General features: G+C 41.0%; 1 protein-coding gene across 3 annotated transcripts in view; it reads left to right on the top strand.

The window, feature by feature from the left end:
- The window catches only part of SCRN1 (secernin 1), a 62,754-nt gene extending 46,758 nt beyond the window's left edge, over nt 1-15,996 (top strand). For all 3 annotated transcript variants that reach the window (XM_067561984.1, XM_067561983.1, XM_067561986.1), the window contains 3 exons: nt 4,324-4,504; nt 11,541-11,700; nt 12,032-15,996. In XM_067561984.1, coding sequence (XP_067418085.1) covers nt 4,324-4,504; nt 11,541-11,699 — 340 coding nt within the window. In that variant the 3' untranslated portion in view covers nt 11,700; nt 12,032-15,996. The remainder of the gene's footprint in view (nt 1-4,323; nt 4,505-11,540; nt 11,701-12,031) is intronic.
- Nucleotides 15,997-17,046: the final 1,050 nt, after the last annotated feature.

Raw genomic sequence — 17,046 nt, forward strand, 5'->3', positions numbered from 1 at the left:
AATGCCATAAGATTAGCAAAAAGGAAAGTTTTATATATGATGAATAGCAGGAAACATTTTTAAGTAAAGGTTTATTGGATATTGGAACATCCTCGCAAGAGAAGAAATGAAAACCCCCATTGCTTTAGGTGCTTACAACTGGATAGGACAGAGTACTGGAGAATACTGTAGGGAACAACCCATGGCCTAATGAGTCTCACACTGTGAGCTGTTAATCCCAGGATGGTTGCCCAGCATTGCTTTTTAAACTAAACCACATACAGCTTTCCATTTTGTAGTGCCATTAAGAAAATATTTGCCCCTTTTATTGGGAAAAGTGATGATCTGGGAGAGAGGATGGCAGTCTGATTATCCCTTTGGACAGCCAAAGGTTACGACAATCAGATGATTAGTGATCTTAGAAATCATAGAAATGTAGGCCTGGAAGGGATTTTTAGAGGTCATCTAGTCCATTCCTCACCCCTGTGCTGAGGCAGGATTAAATAAATCAGTACCATCCCTGACAGGTGTTTGTCTAACCCCATTTTAAAACCCTCCAATAAGGGCGATTTCACAACCTCCCTTGGTGTAACCTATTCCAGTGCTTACCTATCTCTATTGTTAGTTAGAAAGTTTTACCTCATATCTAACCTAATTCTCTATTGCTGCAAGTTAAACAAATTACAACTTGTTCTACCCTCTTGGCACGGAGAACCACTGATCACTGTCCTCTTTGTAATAGCCAGTTACATATTTGAAACTTATGACTTCCCCTCAGCCTTCTCTTTTCTACACTAAATATGCCCAGTTCTTTCAACCTTTCCTCATTGGTCACGTTTTCTGAAGCTATCATTTTTTGTTGCTCTCCACCGACACTCTCCACCATTTGTTCACATCTTTATTAGGGTGGCACCCCGAACTGGACACAGGATTCCAGGGAGGCTTCACTCATGCTAAGTAGAGCGGGACAATAACCTCCCATGTCTTGTATACAACATTCCTGGCAATAAAAACGAGCGTTCTGTAGCACTTTAAAGACTAACTAATTTAATTTCAGTAGGCATAAGCTTTCGTGGGCTTCAGCCCACTTCCTCAGATGCAGTTGGTAGAAATAATATAGCAAATATTGGCAACATATATAGGAGGCAACATATATATATATATATATATATATATATATATATATATATATATATATATTCCTGGCAATACATCCTAGCATGGCATTTGCCTTTTTTTGACAACAGTGAATCATTTAGTTTGTGATCCATTATAGCCCCCAGATTCTCTTCTGCAGTACTACTGCCTAGCCAGTTATTTCCAGTTGTGTTTGTGCATTTGATTTTTTCCTTCCTAAATGCTGTATTTTACACTTGTCTTAAGTGAATTGCATCTTGTAGATTTCAGTTCTCCAGTTTGTCAGTCATTTTGAATTCTAATCATGTCCTCCAAAGTGGAATCCTTCCCAGGCTGATATCGCCCACAAGTGTTAAGTATATTCTGAACACCATCAGCCAAGTCATTAATGAAAATACAGAATATTCCCAAACCAGAACCAACCATTTGGGACCCCACTTGATAAGTCCACCCAATTTGACAGCAAACCATTGAGAACTACTCTGAATACTGTCTTTCAGCTTGTTGTGCACCCACCTTATAGTAATTTCATACTTCCTTATAGTTGTCTTAAGTCTGTCATGTGATACCCTGGATTTTAGTAAGGTTTTTGACAGAGTCCCACATCTACTGTTTCTCCCCTCCCTCCTCCTGTCCACTAAGCATCTTAATCTGTCAAAGAAGGAAATTAAATTGGTTTAGTATTTGTTCTTGACAAATCCTTGTTGGCTGTTACTTATCACTGCACTATCCTGTAGGTTTGAACAAATTGATTGCTTAATAATTTGTTTCAGTATCTTTCCATTTATATACATTTAGACTGATTGGTCTATATAATGCCTCTAGTCCTCCTTGTTCCTCTTTATAAAGATAGGGACTATGTTTTTCCTTCTTTAGTCACCTGGAATCTCACTCATTCACCATAAGTTCTCAAAGATGGTTGTTTTAGCTAATTCCTTAAGTACTCTAAGTAACTAAAGTGCTCCCACAGAGATCCCTTAGTGCTGAAGGGAGTTTCACCCTTCACCTGGGAACTCAAGTCTTCATTGGACCCTGAACAAGACAGCAGGTAGGCTTACTTCTCCAAAATACACCCTTTGTTTTACCAAGACCAGTTACTCTCCCATCTGTGTAGCATAAAGGCTGCAGCAAAACTATAAACACTCTTTGGGATTCCTTTCCTTTATGGGGCAAAGCTACAGTCTTTAGCTTGGCTGTAAAGAGACAAACTTGTGAAAGTCTTTCCCTCTCCCCACAAAGCAAATGAAGCAAGGTTTGCACACAAGATGTTAAGAAAACAGCCACACCAGGGTTCCTGCTCCTCTTCAAATTAAAACTTTTTTAGCAAGGCTATAATCAAATATAATAAGTCAAACTTACAGTCTCTGAGTTAGTGTGTCTTGATGAAGAAACATTTTCCTACTCTGGCCATACCAGCTTGCTGTCTCACTCCCTGGAAACCCCTTGCAGGGGACTTGTCTTTCTTATAAATTAATAAGGCTGGGTCTCAGGGAGCCTAATGAGCCTCAGGTGCATCTAAGCTCTGTCTGTTAACTGTTGCCTCCCCAGCCCGGAGTCGCAAGGATTTCCTTCTCAGCCACACTTCTTATCATCCTGAGCCCAGACAGGAAATACATCCTGCCAAAATTAACGTATGCAAAACGTTAGTGTCAGTGCAGTGCTTTGGTCAAGCATCCTCCTCACAAAACCCCCATCATAAGGCACCAGGGGGGTCTGTGATCTTACCTAATTGGTACTCTGATTGGCAGTTTCTGCAGATGCCAATGATTCAGTGGGCTTGGAGACTGGACTGTCTCCCTTAGCACTGATCACTTCAGTATAAGACTGAGCTGCATTGTTGAGACTCTGTGCACTGCTCCTGCTTTGGCTGTACGGAGAGCATTTTCATCTCCATGGCTGTCAATCTGGGACAATCAGTGCAACTAGAATACAAATAAAGAATAAAAGCCCATATCTGTGCTACTGTCGCTTCTGCGTCACATACTTTCTCTGGGGGGGGGGGGAAAAATCAGTAAAAAGGAAACGGGTCGTGCCCCAAGCTGTGCAGGTCAGCACCTTTTGGTGTCAGGGCTTCTTGACAGTGATGGATAGAGCAGCAGTGGTGGATGTTAATTTCCTGCTCTGTCATTAGTTTTCAATCCTCTTTTCAAAAGTCTCCCACCTTTTGCTATCCTCCTTCACATTGCCTGCAGGACACTGCATTGAAAATAAATCTGTGACATGCAGGTAACTTAATAGTTTATTGGAAGTATTTGCTCTTGTGTTCCTAACCAAGAGGTTAGATCTAGATTTTAGGTATAAACTTCCCATACGCTAAGATACATTTCAAATCCAGTGTTCCATTTTGAGCTCCCATCTAATTCCAGATTGAAATGTTTTGTTTGTTGAGAAGTATTACAGTATTTTCTGTGTAACCAGTTGCTCACCCTTTCCCTGACTTTCTGTTTGGACACAGCTGGTCAATGCCAAATCTTCAAAGGTACTTAGCAGGTTGTGTAATAACTGGCCAAAAATCTTCCTATAACCCACATAAGTTGGTGCCTTTGAATATATCCACTTGCAGTTTGTTTCAGCAAAGAAATTCTGTATTGAGGGTAGGACGTAAAGCTCTTCATGCAATATACATCTTCATTGATGTATAAATTGCTGCTGTGTAAAAAATTGTGTAAATGTAGGAGAACTGGAAAGTTTTTTAGGTTGGGAGACTGACTCTGAGCCAGTTAATTTCTTTGAAAACCCTAAGCACAGCTTCCACAGACTATTTAAAATGTGGGATGAGAGAGAGAGAAGGAAAAAAGAAAGCAAGAGAATAGTCTGGGGATAAACACTGGGATTTAAATATGATCAAAACATTTATGCTCCCTCCCCTCCCCCCCACCCCCCCAAAAAAAAATCAGAAGGAGGAAGCTCAGTGCTGTAATTCACAGAAATAGAGATACTGACATTGAGGGGGGAAAGGAAGGTTATTATGTAAAGCTTCGCAGTAATAGTTCTTTTTGAAAGCAAGTGGATTTTTCTTCTTGTGGCACATATTCCCATTTTAGAAGAGGTTATTTTTGTGCCACATCTGACCCCATCTTGCCACAATAATATAGATATTCACATGCAATACTGTTCAATGAATCTCTGTTGGCAAAATAGCCTGGATATACTGCGGAATGATATATAGAATAAGGGTATGAATAAGGGTCTTATCTCTTTTTTTAGGTCCATATTTAAACCTTTCATCTTCGTTGATGATGTCAAACTAGTACCAAAAGTTCAATCGCCTTTTCTTGGTGATGACGATCCTGTAAAAAAGAAACCTCGGTTCCAGGAGAAGCCTGACCGCAGACACGAACTGTACAAGGCACATGAGTGGGCCCGATCTGTCATTGAGAATGATCAGGTAAAGCCTCTTTCTGGTGCCTTTAAAGCCATTTTTTTTCTTAAAACTAATACACCCGGGATCCAAAACACTGTCTGTGGGAACAAAGGTTTTGAATGTTTGTATGACTTATGCTTCATTCTTTCTAGGAAATTTCCCGTCAAATCTTTTTCAATAGAAACCTTTAAATCTAATTAAAAAAGGAAATGAGTAGGTTTTTTCCCCTTAAAAATCTGAATAGATGCTTAGAAGTTTTAATGGTGGAGAGAACACTTTAACCATGGTAGGCTGCATTTTTTTTTTCATATTAATTTTTATTTATTTAAACACGGGATGAAAAAAAAATTCCCACCAAATGTTGGCAGAATTCATTATTCAGACTCTGAGCTTAGTAGAATTTGAAAAATATAAAAGTTGTCTGTTTCTGTATAGAGCTCATTGATCATGGGTTTTTTTTTTCCTCTTTAATTGCTGCATTATTGAACACTATCAAAGTTTAGAGAGAGTCTACAAAAAACTGACAGGTCACCCAAATTGTCCATTAAAGGAATCAAGGGGAAACTTACAGGATCTTGCAAAACTCACATAAAGTCCCTCAAGCTTTCAGTGGCTATCACTGTACATATGTGACATACAGGGGCACAATCCAGACCAGTGGGGGGCCCTGAAAACTTGGGTGCTTTACAATGTCTTGCTGAAGTAGCTCCCACCTTGGTCACTCACAAACAGTCTTCCAACATGAAAGCCACACCCTGTCTGTGTGTAATTGCAGCCTGCCAGTTACACCTTGGTCCTTACTAGCCTGGGTTATACCGCAGGGTGACCCAACACACCCCCAGTCCTGGATCTTTTCCCCAGAAATGTACATCCTGTACTGCCCAGACCTCTCCTGAACAGCACAAATATGTTAAGTCCATTATTAGTATAAGAGAATAACATGCCAGTTTATTACCTTAAATAGTTACCCAGGCACTTCAGTTTAAACATACTGGATTAGGTAAAACAAGTTTGGTAACTACAAAGAGAGAGATTTTAAGTGAGGAGAAGTAATGAGGAATAAAAGTCAGAAATGGTTAAAGGAAAATAAAGATAAAATGCTTACTCATATCCACTTAAGAAACTAAATTAGTTGCAAAGCAAACTTTCTCACCACATGCTTCCAGCAGATTACTGACCAAGCTCTCAAGTCCGGACCCCTCCCGCAGAGTCCAATGGCTGTTTCCTTTAGTCTTCTCATGTGCACAGAATGAGGTGGGAAGGGAGAGAATGGGGAGCCTTGGGGTGTTTGTCTCTTCTTTTTATAGTTTCTGTCCTCTTCTTGAAAAAGCATTTCTAGCTGAGACAGAGACAGTCTATGTGGAAGGATATTCCCTGCTGGGTTGTTTTCACCTCTTTAACCTTCCATTGTGTTCTTTCTCTGCTTGATGACTCTGTTTACTGCTTAAATGCATGTTAAGGCAATCACACATTCCTTCGTTAAGTCAGGTCTGTCTTACTGTCTGGGCAGGGTTGTGGCATTTGGAACGTGTGTTATAACTTCACATACACAGTGTTGTCACATATACTTTATTGGGACAACACTGACCAGCAAATTGAGTTTTCAAACGATACATTAAAAGGTATACTTTGTACAAAAATTATTACAATAGTGTGTCAGGTGTGAATACAGGGGTGTATTCTGTCACAACATACACTGAGTTATTTTGAACAGTGTTACTGGATATTGGAATGTGTTATAAAACTTATGTCATATTCATTCCATAATAGGATGGTGGCAGGAATATCACAGGTTGAACTATATCCCTGAGTATTGAGATGTTGGAGTCTGGAATGATTCATAATGTATAACTTTTAGTTAAAGGGACATTCAAGATATGACATGTTATGCAATTCCTGTTTCAGCAAGCATGTGGGTGTTCACACATTTGTTAGCTACTGGTTGAACAATATTGGTCCCTTCAGCATTTGTTTAGCCTTAGATGTCCACTCTAATAAAGGCCATCAAAGAAGATTTCCCTTGAGGAGAAAGGGTTGTAGACCAAGCTGGATGAATAAGCATCTCAGACAGGTGATTAAGAGAAAGCAGAAAGCCTACAAGGAGTAGAAGATGGGAGGGATCAGCAAGGAAAGCTACCTGTTGGAGGTCAGAACATGTAGAGATAAAGTGAGAAAGGGCCAAAAGCCAAGTCGAGTTGGACCTTGCAAAGGGAATTAAAACCAATAGTAAAAGGTTCTATAGCCATATAAATAGGAAGAAAACAATGAAGAAGTGGAACCGCTAAACATTGAGGATGGGGTGGAGGTTAAAGATAATCTAGGCATGGCTGAATATCTAAACAAATGCTTTGCCTCTGTTTTAATGAGGCTAATGATGAGCTTGGGGATAGTGGTAGAGTGGCTAATGGGAATGAGGATATGGAGGTAGAAATTACCACATCTGAGGTAGAAGCCAAGCTCGAACAGTTTAATGGGACTAAATCAGGGGGGCCAGATAATCTCCATCCAAGAATATTAAAGGAACTAGCACATGAAATTGCAAGACCATTAGTAAGGATTTTTAATGAATCTGTAAACTCAGGGCTCATATGGCTGGACAATTGCTAACATAGTTCCTATTTTTAAGAAAGGGGAAAAAAGTGATCTGGGTAACTACAGGCCTGTTAGTTTGACCTCAGTAGTATGCAAGGTCTTGGAAAAAAATTTGAAAGAGGAAGTAGTTAAGGACATTGAGGTTAATTGGAATAAAATAAAATACAACATGGCTTTACAAAAGGTAGATCATGCCAGACCTGATCTCGTTTTTGAGAAGATAACAGATTTTTTTAGACAAAGGGAATGCAGTGAATCTAATTTATCTAGATTTCAGTAAGGCATTTGATACGGTTCCACATGGGAAATTATTAGTTAAATTGGAAAAGATGGGGATTAAATATGAAAATTGAAAGGTGGATAAGGAACTAGGTAAAGGGGAGACCACAACGGGTTATACTGAAAGGTGAACTGTCAGCCTGGAGGGAGGTTACTAGTGGAGTTCCTCAGGGATCGGTCTTGGGACCAATCTTATTTAACCTTTTTATTACTGACCTTGGCACAAAAAGTGGGAATCGCTGATAAAGTTAGTGGATGACACAAAGTTGGGAGGTATTGCCAAAACAGAGAAAGATCGGGATATGATACAGGAAGAGTTGGATGACCTTGTAAACTGGAGTATTAGAAATTGGATGAAATTGAATAGTGGAAAGTGCAAGGTCATGCATTTAGGGACTAATAACAATAATTTCTGCTATAAACTGGGGACGCATCAGTTGGAAGTGACAGAGGAGGAGAAGAATCTGGGCGAATTGGTTGATCACAGGATGACTATGAGCCGCCAATGTGATGTGGCCATGAAAAAAGCTAATGCGGTTCTACAATGCATCAGATCATAGAATCATAGAATATTAGAGTTGGAAGGGACTCAGGAGGTCATCTAGTCCAACCCCCTGCTCAAAGCAGGACTAACCTCAGCTATATCATCCCAGCCAAGGCTTTGTCAAGCCTCAGCTTAAAAACCTCTAAAGATGGAGATTCCACCAACTCCCTAGGTAACCCATTCCAGTGCGTCACCACCCTCCTAGTGAAAAATATTCCTAATGTCCAACCTAGACCTCCCCAACTGCAACTTGAGACCGTTGCTCCTTGTTCTGTTATCTGCCACCACCGAGAACAACCTAGCCCCATCCTCTCTGGAACCCCTTTTCAGGTAGTTAAAGGCCGCTATCAAATCCCCCCCTCATTCTTCTCTTTTGCAGACTAAGCAAGCCCAGTTCCTTTAGCCTCTCCTCATAAGTCCTGTGCTCCAGCCCCCTAATCATTTTTGTTGCCCTCCGTTGTACTCTCTCCAACTTGTCTACATCCTTTTTGTAGAGGGGGGCCCAAAACTGGACACAATACTCTAAATGCGGCCTCACCAATGCCGAATAGAGGGGAATAATCACTTCCCACGACCTGCTAGCAATGCTCCTCCTAATGCAGCCCAATATGCTATTAGCCTTCTTGACAACCAGGGCACACTGCTGACTCATGTCCAGCTTTTTATCCACTGTTACCCCCAGGTCCTTTTCTGCAGAACTGCTGAGATGAGGTATTTCCAGTAGAGATAGGGAGATAGGGAGGTATTGGTACCATTATGCAAGGCATTGGTGTGACTCATCTGGATTACTGTGTGCAGTTCTGGTCCCCCATATTTAAGAAAGATGAATTCAAACTGGAACAGGTTCAGAGAAGGGCTACTAAGATGATCTGCGGAATGGAAAACCTCCCTTATGAGAGGAGACTTAAAGAGCTTGGCTTGTTTAGCCTAACCAAAAGAAGGCTGAGGGGAGATATGATTGCTCTCTATAAATACATCAGAGGGATAAATACCAGGGAGGGAGAGGAATTATTTAATTCAGCCCCAATGTAGACACAAGAACTAAGGCTATAAACTAGCCATCAGGAAGTTTAGACTTGAAATCAGACGCAGGTTTCTAACCATCAGAGGAGTGAAGTTCTGGAATAGCCTTACAAGGGGAGCAGTGGGGGGCAAAAAACCTAGCTGGCTTCAAAACTGAGCTTGGCAAATTTATGGAGGGGATGGTATGATGGGACAGCCTAGTTTGGCAATTGACTGATCTTTGAATACTGGTGGTAGATATGCCATTGGCCTGTGTAGGGATGTTAGATGGGGTGAGATCTGAGTTACTGCAGAGAATTCTTTCTTATGTGTCTAGCTGGTGAGTCTTGCCCACATGCTCAGGTTTAACTGATTGCCATATTTGGGGTCGGGAAGGAATTTTCCTCCAGAGCAGATTGGCAAAGGCTCTGGGTGTTTTTCACCTTCCTCTGTAGCATGGGGCACACCTCACTCTTCTCTGTACCTTAAAGTCTTAAAACCATGATTTGAGGACTTTAATAACTCAGCCATAGGTTAGGGGTCTATTACAGGAGTGGATGGGTGAGGTTCTGTGGCCTGCATTGTGCAGGAGGTCGGACTAGATGATCATATTGGTCCCTTCTGACCTTAGAGTCTATGAGAAAGTGACCTTAAACCAAGCAAGTCTACAGCTGGTCAAAATTGCCGGAAAGAGATATCTTTCTCACCACACACGCAATAAAGTGGGCAGAATAAACAAGTAGGTAGCTGTCATCAGTACAGATCCAATTATAAAAATCCACACTGGCTAGCACCATAGAGCATGTTGGCATCTCCTCCCCATTGTCCAAGGCTCCCTCCTTGGACTTCAACCCTCCATTCAAATTATTGGCATATACTCAATCCTGGGTAGGGATGGGTCTGAGGCTATCTTGTGAGATCACTGACTGCTTCCTCTCCTCCTTGCTCTGCTGCATTGATACATAAGGAAATGAAGAGTAGGAGCTGACAGAGAATGGGAACAGCTGTTGAATAGGGGGTAGCAGTAATGGCACTGTCCTTAGCGGAAAGCAAGAGAAGCCAGGATCTTCTGCTGACAGCCCCGTTCAGACTCCCAGAACCCTAAGAAGGGCTGCCCTGCAAACCCTCGTTAGATAAAAGGGGATCAGATTGCTAGATGCTGCCTATAGAAGGGGTCTACAGCTGCAGACCAGTGTTCAGCACCAGTGTTCTAAAGATTAAACCATCTGTCTGTTGAATTCAATCAATAATGTGCCATTTTGGCAAACTGCGTACATGAGGTTGATGACTTCCCCCCACCCATTTCATCATCAGCACAACAAGGTAAATACAATGGTTCCACCAAATGCCATACATCATGGAAAACAATCCTACCTACTAGATCTTCTCCTAGTGCATCCCATCTCATCTGTTAAGGGAATGAAACAAGATGTGTTTTCATTATTAGCTCAAGAATCAGATGGCATTGCTCTAAAGAAAATGATTGTGCACAGTGAGTTCTTCAGAAGAAAGGACTATTGAAAACCCTCTTTTAGCACAGTAATACCCTAAAACTAACCCCACCCCAGTTCTGTTATCTCTCAAAAAAGTTTGGCTTTTGCTTTTCACAAAGGTCTAAGCCCCAAAAAACAAACACTGTAGCCTGTTCCTTTAAAAAACTTTCTGCCCTCAACCTGTTAGTCTTTTGCTTTCAGCTGTAGAGTCATATAGACCCATAATCAGAAAAGTCCAGCAGATCTATGGGGGTGGGGGGTAGGGGACGGGCAGAATAACTGCTACTTAAGATGAGTTGAAGGCTTCTTCAGCGAATATAGGTGGAAAACGTGACAAGTTTAATTTACCATGTAAAATAAAAATTTTAAAAATTGGCAGTAGTGGGTTTGGAGAATGTTTGAAACCAACCTCCAAATCATGGAGAATAAATAGGAAAATCTGGTTGAGTCAGCACACACTGTATGAAAAGTATTCAATATTTCGATCTGAAAGTTTAGAACATCCTGAAGAACAAATATAAAATTAACCAGGGCCCATGATGCTGAAACTGTATCAGATGCTGCAAGGTTTACTGGGCTGTTTCTCTTCAACGGTTTCTCTGTTCACTTTGATGTGATACAGAGGTTAAGAGGTGAATGGGCAAACTCATTAATTTTAATCCTGTGACTAAACTGGAGTAAAGAGGGTGACCTTCCAAGGGATATGCTTTTACATTCTGTTCTCTGTACCAGTGCCTGTTTTTTGGGAAATCCTTCTCCTGGGTGTCTCGCAGTATTTTTGTTGTTAATGACTTTGCAGACTTGAGCTGAAACAAAGAAACTTCTTTTTTGTTTTATCCCCCACTTTCAAGCTGTGCACAATGGTCAAAGTTCTTATTTCCTTTGAATTTACTACTCACTGTTTTACTAAAGTTGTTTTTTTATTACTAATCTCTGTTGTATGTTCTGCATGATAAATGATAGACCATTGTTTTCATTTTGGCTTAGGGCTCTACCACACTAATGTAGAAGAAAAAAATTAGTAGTATTTTGGAGTGTGGGGGAATATTTTTCAAATAGTGTGAAGGTGCTCACACAGCAGAGGGGAGTGGTCGAAAGTTAGTTGAATTTGGTTAATGGGTACTTTAACTTGGCTGTTTCTTACCTTTAGGATAAAGGTCAGAAGCTGATGAGGATCATGTTAGATCTTGAAAGACAAGGCTTAGAAGCTATGGAGGACATCCTCACCAGTACAGAGGTTCTGGATCCTGCTGAAGTAGTAGACCTTTTCTATGACTGTGTCGATACAGAAATTAAGTTCTTCAAGTGAAGTAAGCAAATGTTTTAATACTTCAATTTATAAACTACTAAGTTATCAAAAAAACAACTCCTGTACATATGTATAAACAAAATGTATAAATGCAAGACAGTCATTCTGATCTTGCTGGTATAATTTCAGTTACTTTAGGGGTGTTACTCCTCGTTTACACCACTTTAAATGATTGTAGAATCAGGTCTCCATTATCTTTATTTCCCTTTTTGATACCTCTCTGAATGGACTGTCTCAGAAGTCTTTTCCTTTCTGTAATGTTAATGCCTCTCTTAGTTTTCCATTTGATTGTTGCTCTACGTGGATTTTAAACCACTGTTATCTCATTTCAGCCACAGTGAACACCGACCATTCACAAGAAGACCATAAAGTTCTTTGAGCCTTGAAAGATGGTCTCTACGTAGCTGAATTTGCAGGAAAAAAACAAAAAACCTTTTCTTTCTAGAAAAATGTTCCTCAGTAATTGTATCAAGTTAACAAAATTGCTTTCATTTGTCCAATCATGTGGTGGTCCTGTTTTGTGTGTAGTGAAGGGAGAAAGACACTGATTGGTCCATGTGTGCATGCTAACTAATGTAATACAGAATGTTTCATTGTTTGTTTGGGCAACAAAAAATTCAAACAAGGAATAACTTCAATCCAGGGTAATTTCCATATAATCCTTCAAAGCAAACAAATGTTTTTCATTTTTACCCCCCACCCCACACACACAGATCAGGCTTGGTAGCAAAGCTCATATGCTTAGAATTTCACCAGGTACATGTATGGTTCCCACTTCACATTGGAAACTGCAGTGATTTAAAACAAAACAGCTGGGCTTGACAGTCTGAATTAGAGAGAAGGCCTGGTTCTCAGCTTGCTTATGTCACTCTATTGGCTTCAGTGGAGCCGCTCCCGCCTTGTGCCTGTACAAATGAGTAGGCTCTTGCCTATGGGGCTTAATTGCTGCCCTCACCTATTCATATCTTGGAAAACAACTCTTGCATTCCTGATGCATGGGGTTCCCCCCACTGCCCGCAAGATTCATACTGCTTGTGTATGCAGGCAAAATCAAGCTGAGTGGCTAGTACACTTATATTATCAAATGAGTCCAAGGTAGCATTGATAGACACATTAATACAGTGACAAGTAAGAGCAACTTTTTTTGTTAGAATATAGGCTGGGCATTGAAAATAATATTAGGGGGAGTAGTTTGGCTGTGGGACCATGTTGCCACATGAAAGATGATTCTGTGAGATCTCAAAATTGAGTGTGCTGGTTACACCCTGAAGTATTTAGGGTGTAACTCTTATTTTCTTTTCTGAAGTATTATTTAGCATAAGAAAAATGAAATGATTGTGACTGAGCTGATGCTTACTCATTGCAAGGCACAAATTCACAACTACGCTAAGATCTGACTGTTACTCTTTTACATCCTTAAAACTGAGTAAGGGGAGGCTGGATAGTTAGCATCAGGAAGGCAGAGAGGAGGATACAAATGGTTTATTTGCAGTTTTTCATCAGCATTCCATTTTACCCTCTGGATTCATATTTGGACCTAATTCATGTGTCTCCAGTGATGCAGTCTACTTTCCATGTGCTCTTGCCATAGCATCTTTTCTTTAAGATGTTAATCCAGTGCAGAGGATGAGGATTGAGCAAGGGAACCACCTTAATTTATGAAACAAGGGACAGTGTTGGAGCTGGATGGAGACAAGGTGGTAATTCCCACCCATTGAAATAGTTAAGCAGCATGAACAAAACAAAAAGTTTCTCTTGTAGAGTGGGGTTGATGATTGACAAGAGAAGCTCCCATTGAGGAACTGAAGTTTCTTAGAAAGAGAGCATCAATTTACCAGCCCTTTGAAACTGACTCCTTGTTTGGGGTTGCACCCAACCCCCACAAAATACATAGCTCTCAGCTGCTTGGAATCAGTCAAACATCTTATAAACATAGTTTAAGGAAGTTTTTACTAATGTTTCATCCACTACTTACAGCTATAAATCCATTCAGACCAGCAGACACTTAAGTCTATATTTATGTGTGGGCTACAGAAACCATATACAGCCATAAAATGATGCCTTTCGGTTTATGCGCTTTTTATTAAAGTGCTGTAGTGGCTTCAACAAATCACCTCAAACAATAGTATTAATCCAGGGTATTGTGGAATATAATTTCAAAAAGCTTTTTCTGCCAGTGAAATACGGCTGGGGTCAAACTGATTTGCTGATTGTTATTGCTCTTCCCTTTTAATTCTGTTGCTATCCCCTCTTGGTTTATTATTTGTTTTTTGAATTTACCTTCCTCCTTCAATATGAACTAATCATTCTAACTTGCTTGAAGTGGAAACAGGACAAAGGTGATCCAAGCCTTTCTCAGAGTCCCACACTCCATGCTCTGGGCCTTGTAGGTGACATTGACCATGGCTCTTAGACAGTGTAGCTGCCACTCCAAGTGTCAGACGGTGACCATAGTAACTATTTAGATATGGGCCACTATGTGTTGGTCACCGCACTGTGTATTATTGACAGTTTACCATTTTATAGTGCATGAGTTACATTTCAGAGCAGAGGTTAAAATGATTTGGATAGATGTTTGTAATTTTCAATATTCTGCTGTACATGGAATCAGCAATTTAAAACAGCCAAAGCAATATTGTGCATATTCAAAAAAAGGAATCCATAATTTAAGAGGTGCCGAAGAGGCTAGTGTTCAGCAGAATATCATATAATACAACTCCACATGCTGCCAAAGCAGGCTAAATGCAATGCATACCTAGCCCCATCACAACAGATTGGAGTTTAAAGTTTGCTTGTCAGATTCTGAAATAAAATGTTTATTTTCTTTAGCACATACTGTCCCAAAATGTCACACTACTAGTGACAGAATCCTTACTGAATATATGAAATCAGTGAGACTAAAACTACGCTAAGTGATGCTTCACTGAGACAAGAAAAAAACCAAACCATGGAATACCAGCAACTGGATAGATAGGTTTGTACATTAGGGAAATACAGGCAGGCAGTGCTGATTGTGGTGTTTGCACGAATGTTGGATTCTCTTACATGCAAGTAACTAATTTGCTGTGTGTAATCTTGTTCTGTGTTGTCTAGGCATAAATGAGTGCATTGTTATGGTATAATTAACATGAATCTATGCTCTTGGGAACAATTTAGAGTATATGCTGACTCACTGAAGAAGAGCTGGTCCACTTATGTGGAACCAAGAGGTAAAAATGTCTGACCCTTCTGTTCGAGTTTTTAAAAAAAGGTCATCTCCAATCTTGCTTCTGTAAGTGCTCTTTATATACTGGAGCCATAGTTATAAGGGGCCAAATCAAATCCTCCAAACCTGATACTGCATCTTCAATTATAAGACAAGAGTTCTGCTCAGCATGGAGAGGGGTCTTCTGCTCTAAAAGCACACCACTGAGGTGAAAATGCTAGGGAGCTCATTCTTACACCTTAAGGCTCTAATCCAGCCCTGAACTCTGTGGACAAAATGCCGTGCCTCCGGCATCCCTTTGACTGCGGGGATCCTGCATGGAGGAGGATTGGGGCCTCCAGGGGTTTGTGCCAGAGCCTGTGGCAGAGAGTTTCAGAGCCTCAGTCAACAGACTGGGGCTTGTGCTACAGTGCTAAAATCAGCTGTGTAGACATTGTGGCATAGGCTGAAGCTCAGGCCCTGAAACTCCGCATCCTTCCCTAGGCATCAGAGCCCCAACATCTACATGGCTATTTTTAGCAGTGTAGTGTGAGCTTGAGACTCTAGGCTGCAGGCTGCCACTTGCCGTGTAGATGTACTCCACTTGTCCACAACTCAAATAAGCACTTGTGCCAAACCTGCCCTGAATGAGGCTGACAACCATTAAGTGAAACACAGTATGTTGTAAAGTAAAATACTTGGCCGGATTTGCTAAATTCTAAAGATGTATGTTTAACACTTGCAGAATAAAGACAAAGTTCAAAGCCACTGAGTGGGTGGAGGGGGTTGTGTCAGATTCACTCTGAATTCTGGCTTAGCTCTAGGAGTCTGTTGAGCCAAAGGGCGGCAGGGAGCAAAGATGTCTGCTTTAAATAGAGTGCACTGTTTTGTATTGTTCTCTGCAGCAGCTAGTACCCACCATTTCATGCAGCTGTTTGAACACATCAGTCTTGCTGCCTGTCTGCAGGTGCTTCAGACTGAATCAAGACACTGTAAAGCTTGTTGGAAAATTTCTTGTGGGAACTAATATGTAGAGGTTTGCAATCATCTTGTGGGAATTATGTAGCTGTTAGGAACTGCTGTGTGGCAAAATTAATAAATACATTCATTGCAGCCCTATGCCTCAGGTACGAAGTTACTTTTTGTACAAAAACATTTACTCTGAAAAGGTACTTTGAACCAGGTGCTCTCTTGCCCTTGTCTTCAGTTATAGTAATGCTTAAAAAAATGCTTGGTTTGAGACCCTTTCCTGGGTACACTATCATTGCATGCACTTGTCCCACAAAACTGGGGAAAGCAATACCCTCTGCAGTTACTGATTTAGACTGAGTTGAGGTGGTGCCTTCTGAGACAAAAACAGTGCCTTACTGATTGGGCAGAAGCATCCAGGACTCAAATAGTCATGGACATTGAACCACCCCACCAGGAGCAGTAGTGAAAATAATTTGGTTTTGGGGGGTGGGAGGGACCCTAAGAGTTTATTATTGTCTTTCACATTTTTAAATGTCTATCATGTACCCACATGAATGTACCCAATCTAATGTAGCACAGTGAGTTCCACATACTGAACAACAAAGTTGTCCCCTCCTTAACTCTGATACTCAGCATCCACTTTCTTTGCTCTGTCCATGTGTAATCAAAGTGGAAAAGTCAGCCAGTATCATGTAGTGTATAAAAATGTAGTCTGATTAAGTTTTAGTTAGTTGTATTTTGAATAGTTGAGGCTAAATTCACTAGAGGATTTAAGCCCCTAAATCCCAGATTTAGGGAACCTGGGATTCACAAATGCCTGTTGTGCCACTGAACCCTGTGGGTGCCTAGGCACCAAATGAGCTTACATTTTTACAGTAAAAATTCTCTAACCACCTACATTTCTGCCTCTAGGCATGTGCATTGCAGGCCCATGCCAGGTGTCTGGACACCTAAGCCCCAGAGCCAGGCACAACCCTCGTGAAGATAGGTGGGCCTTTGCCTGGGGGAGCCTGATCTAGTGAACACATGCTCAGAGCCCTCCTACCAGCTCAGACTAGGAGAGGCAGACTTAGACAAAACAGCTGGGGGCTGGAGCAGGAGCAGGCGCAGGGACAACTCCCTCAAAACTTTTAGACCACTAGTTAAGGTAGTCAGCTGATATCTGGGAGGCTTCCTGTTCAAGTTCCCCTT

This window comes from Emydura macquarii, unplaced genomic scaffold (genome assembly GCF_026122565.2).
Source record: "Emydura macquarii macquarii isolate MOO-44397 ecotype Brisbane River unplaced genomic scaffold, CSIRO-AGI_Emac_v2 contig_2422, whole genome shotgun sequence".
Classification (NCBI taxonomy): Eukaryota; Metazoa; Chordata; order Testudines; family Chelidae; genus Emydura; species Emydura macquarii.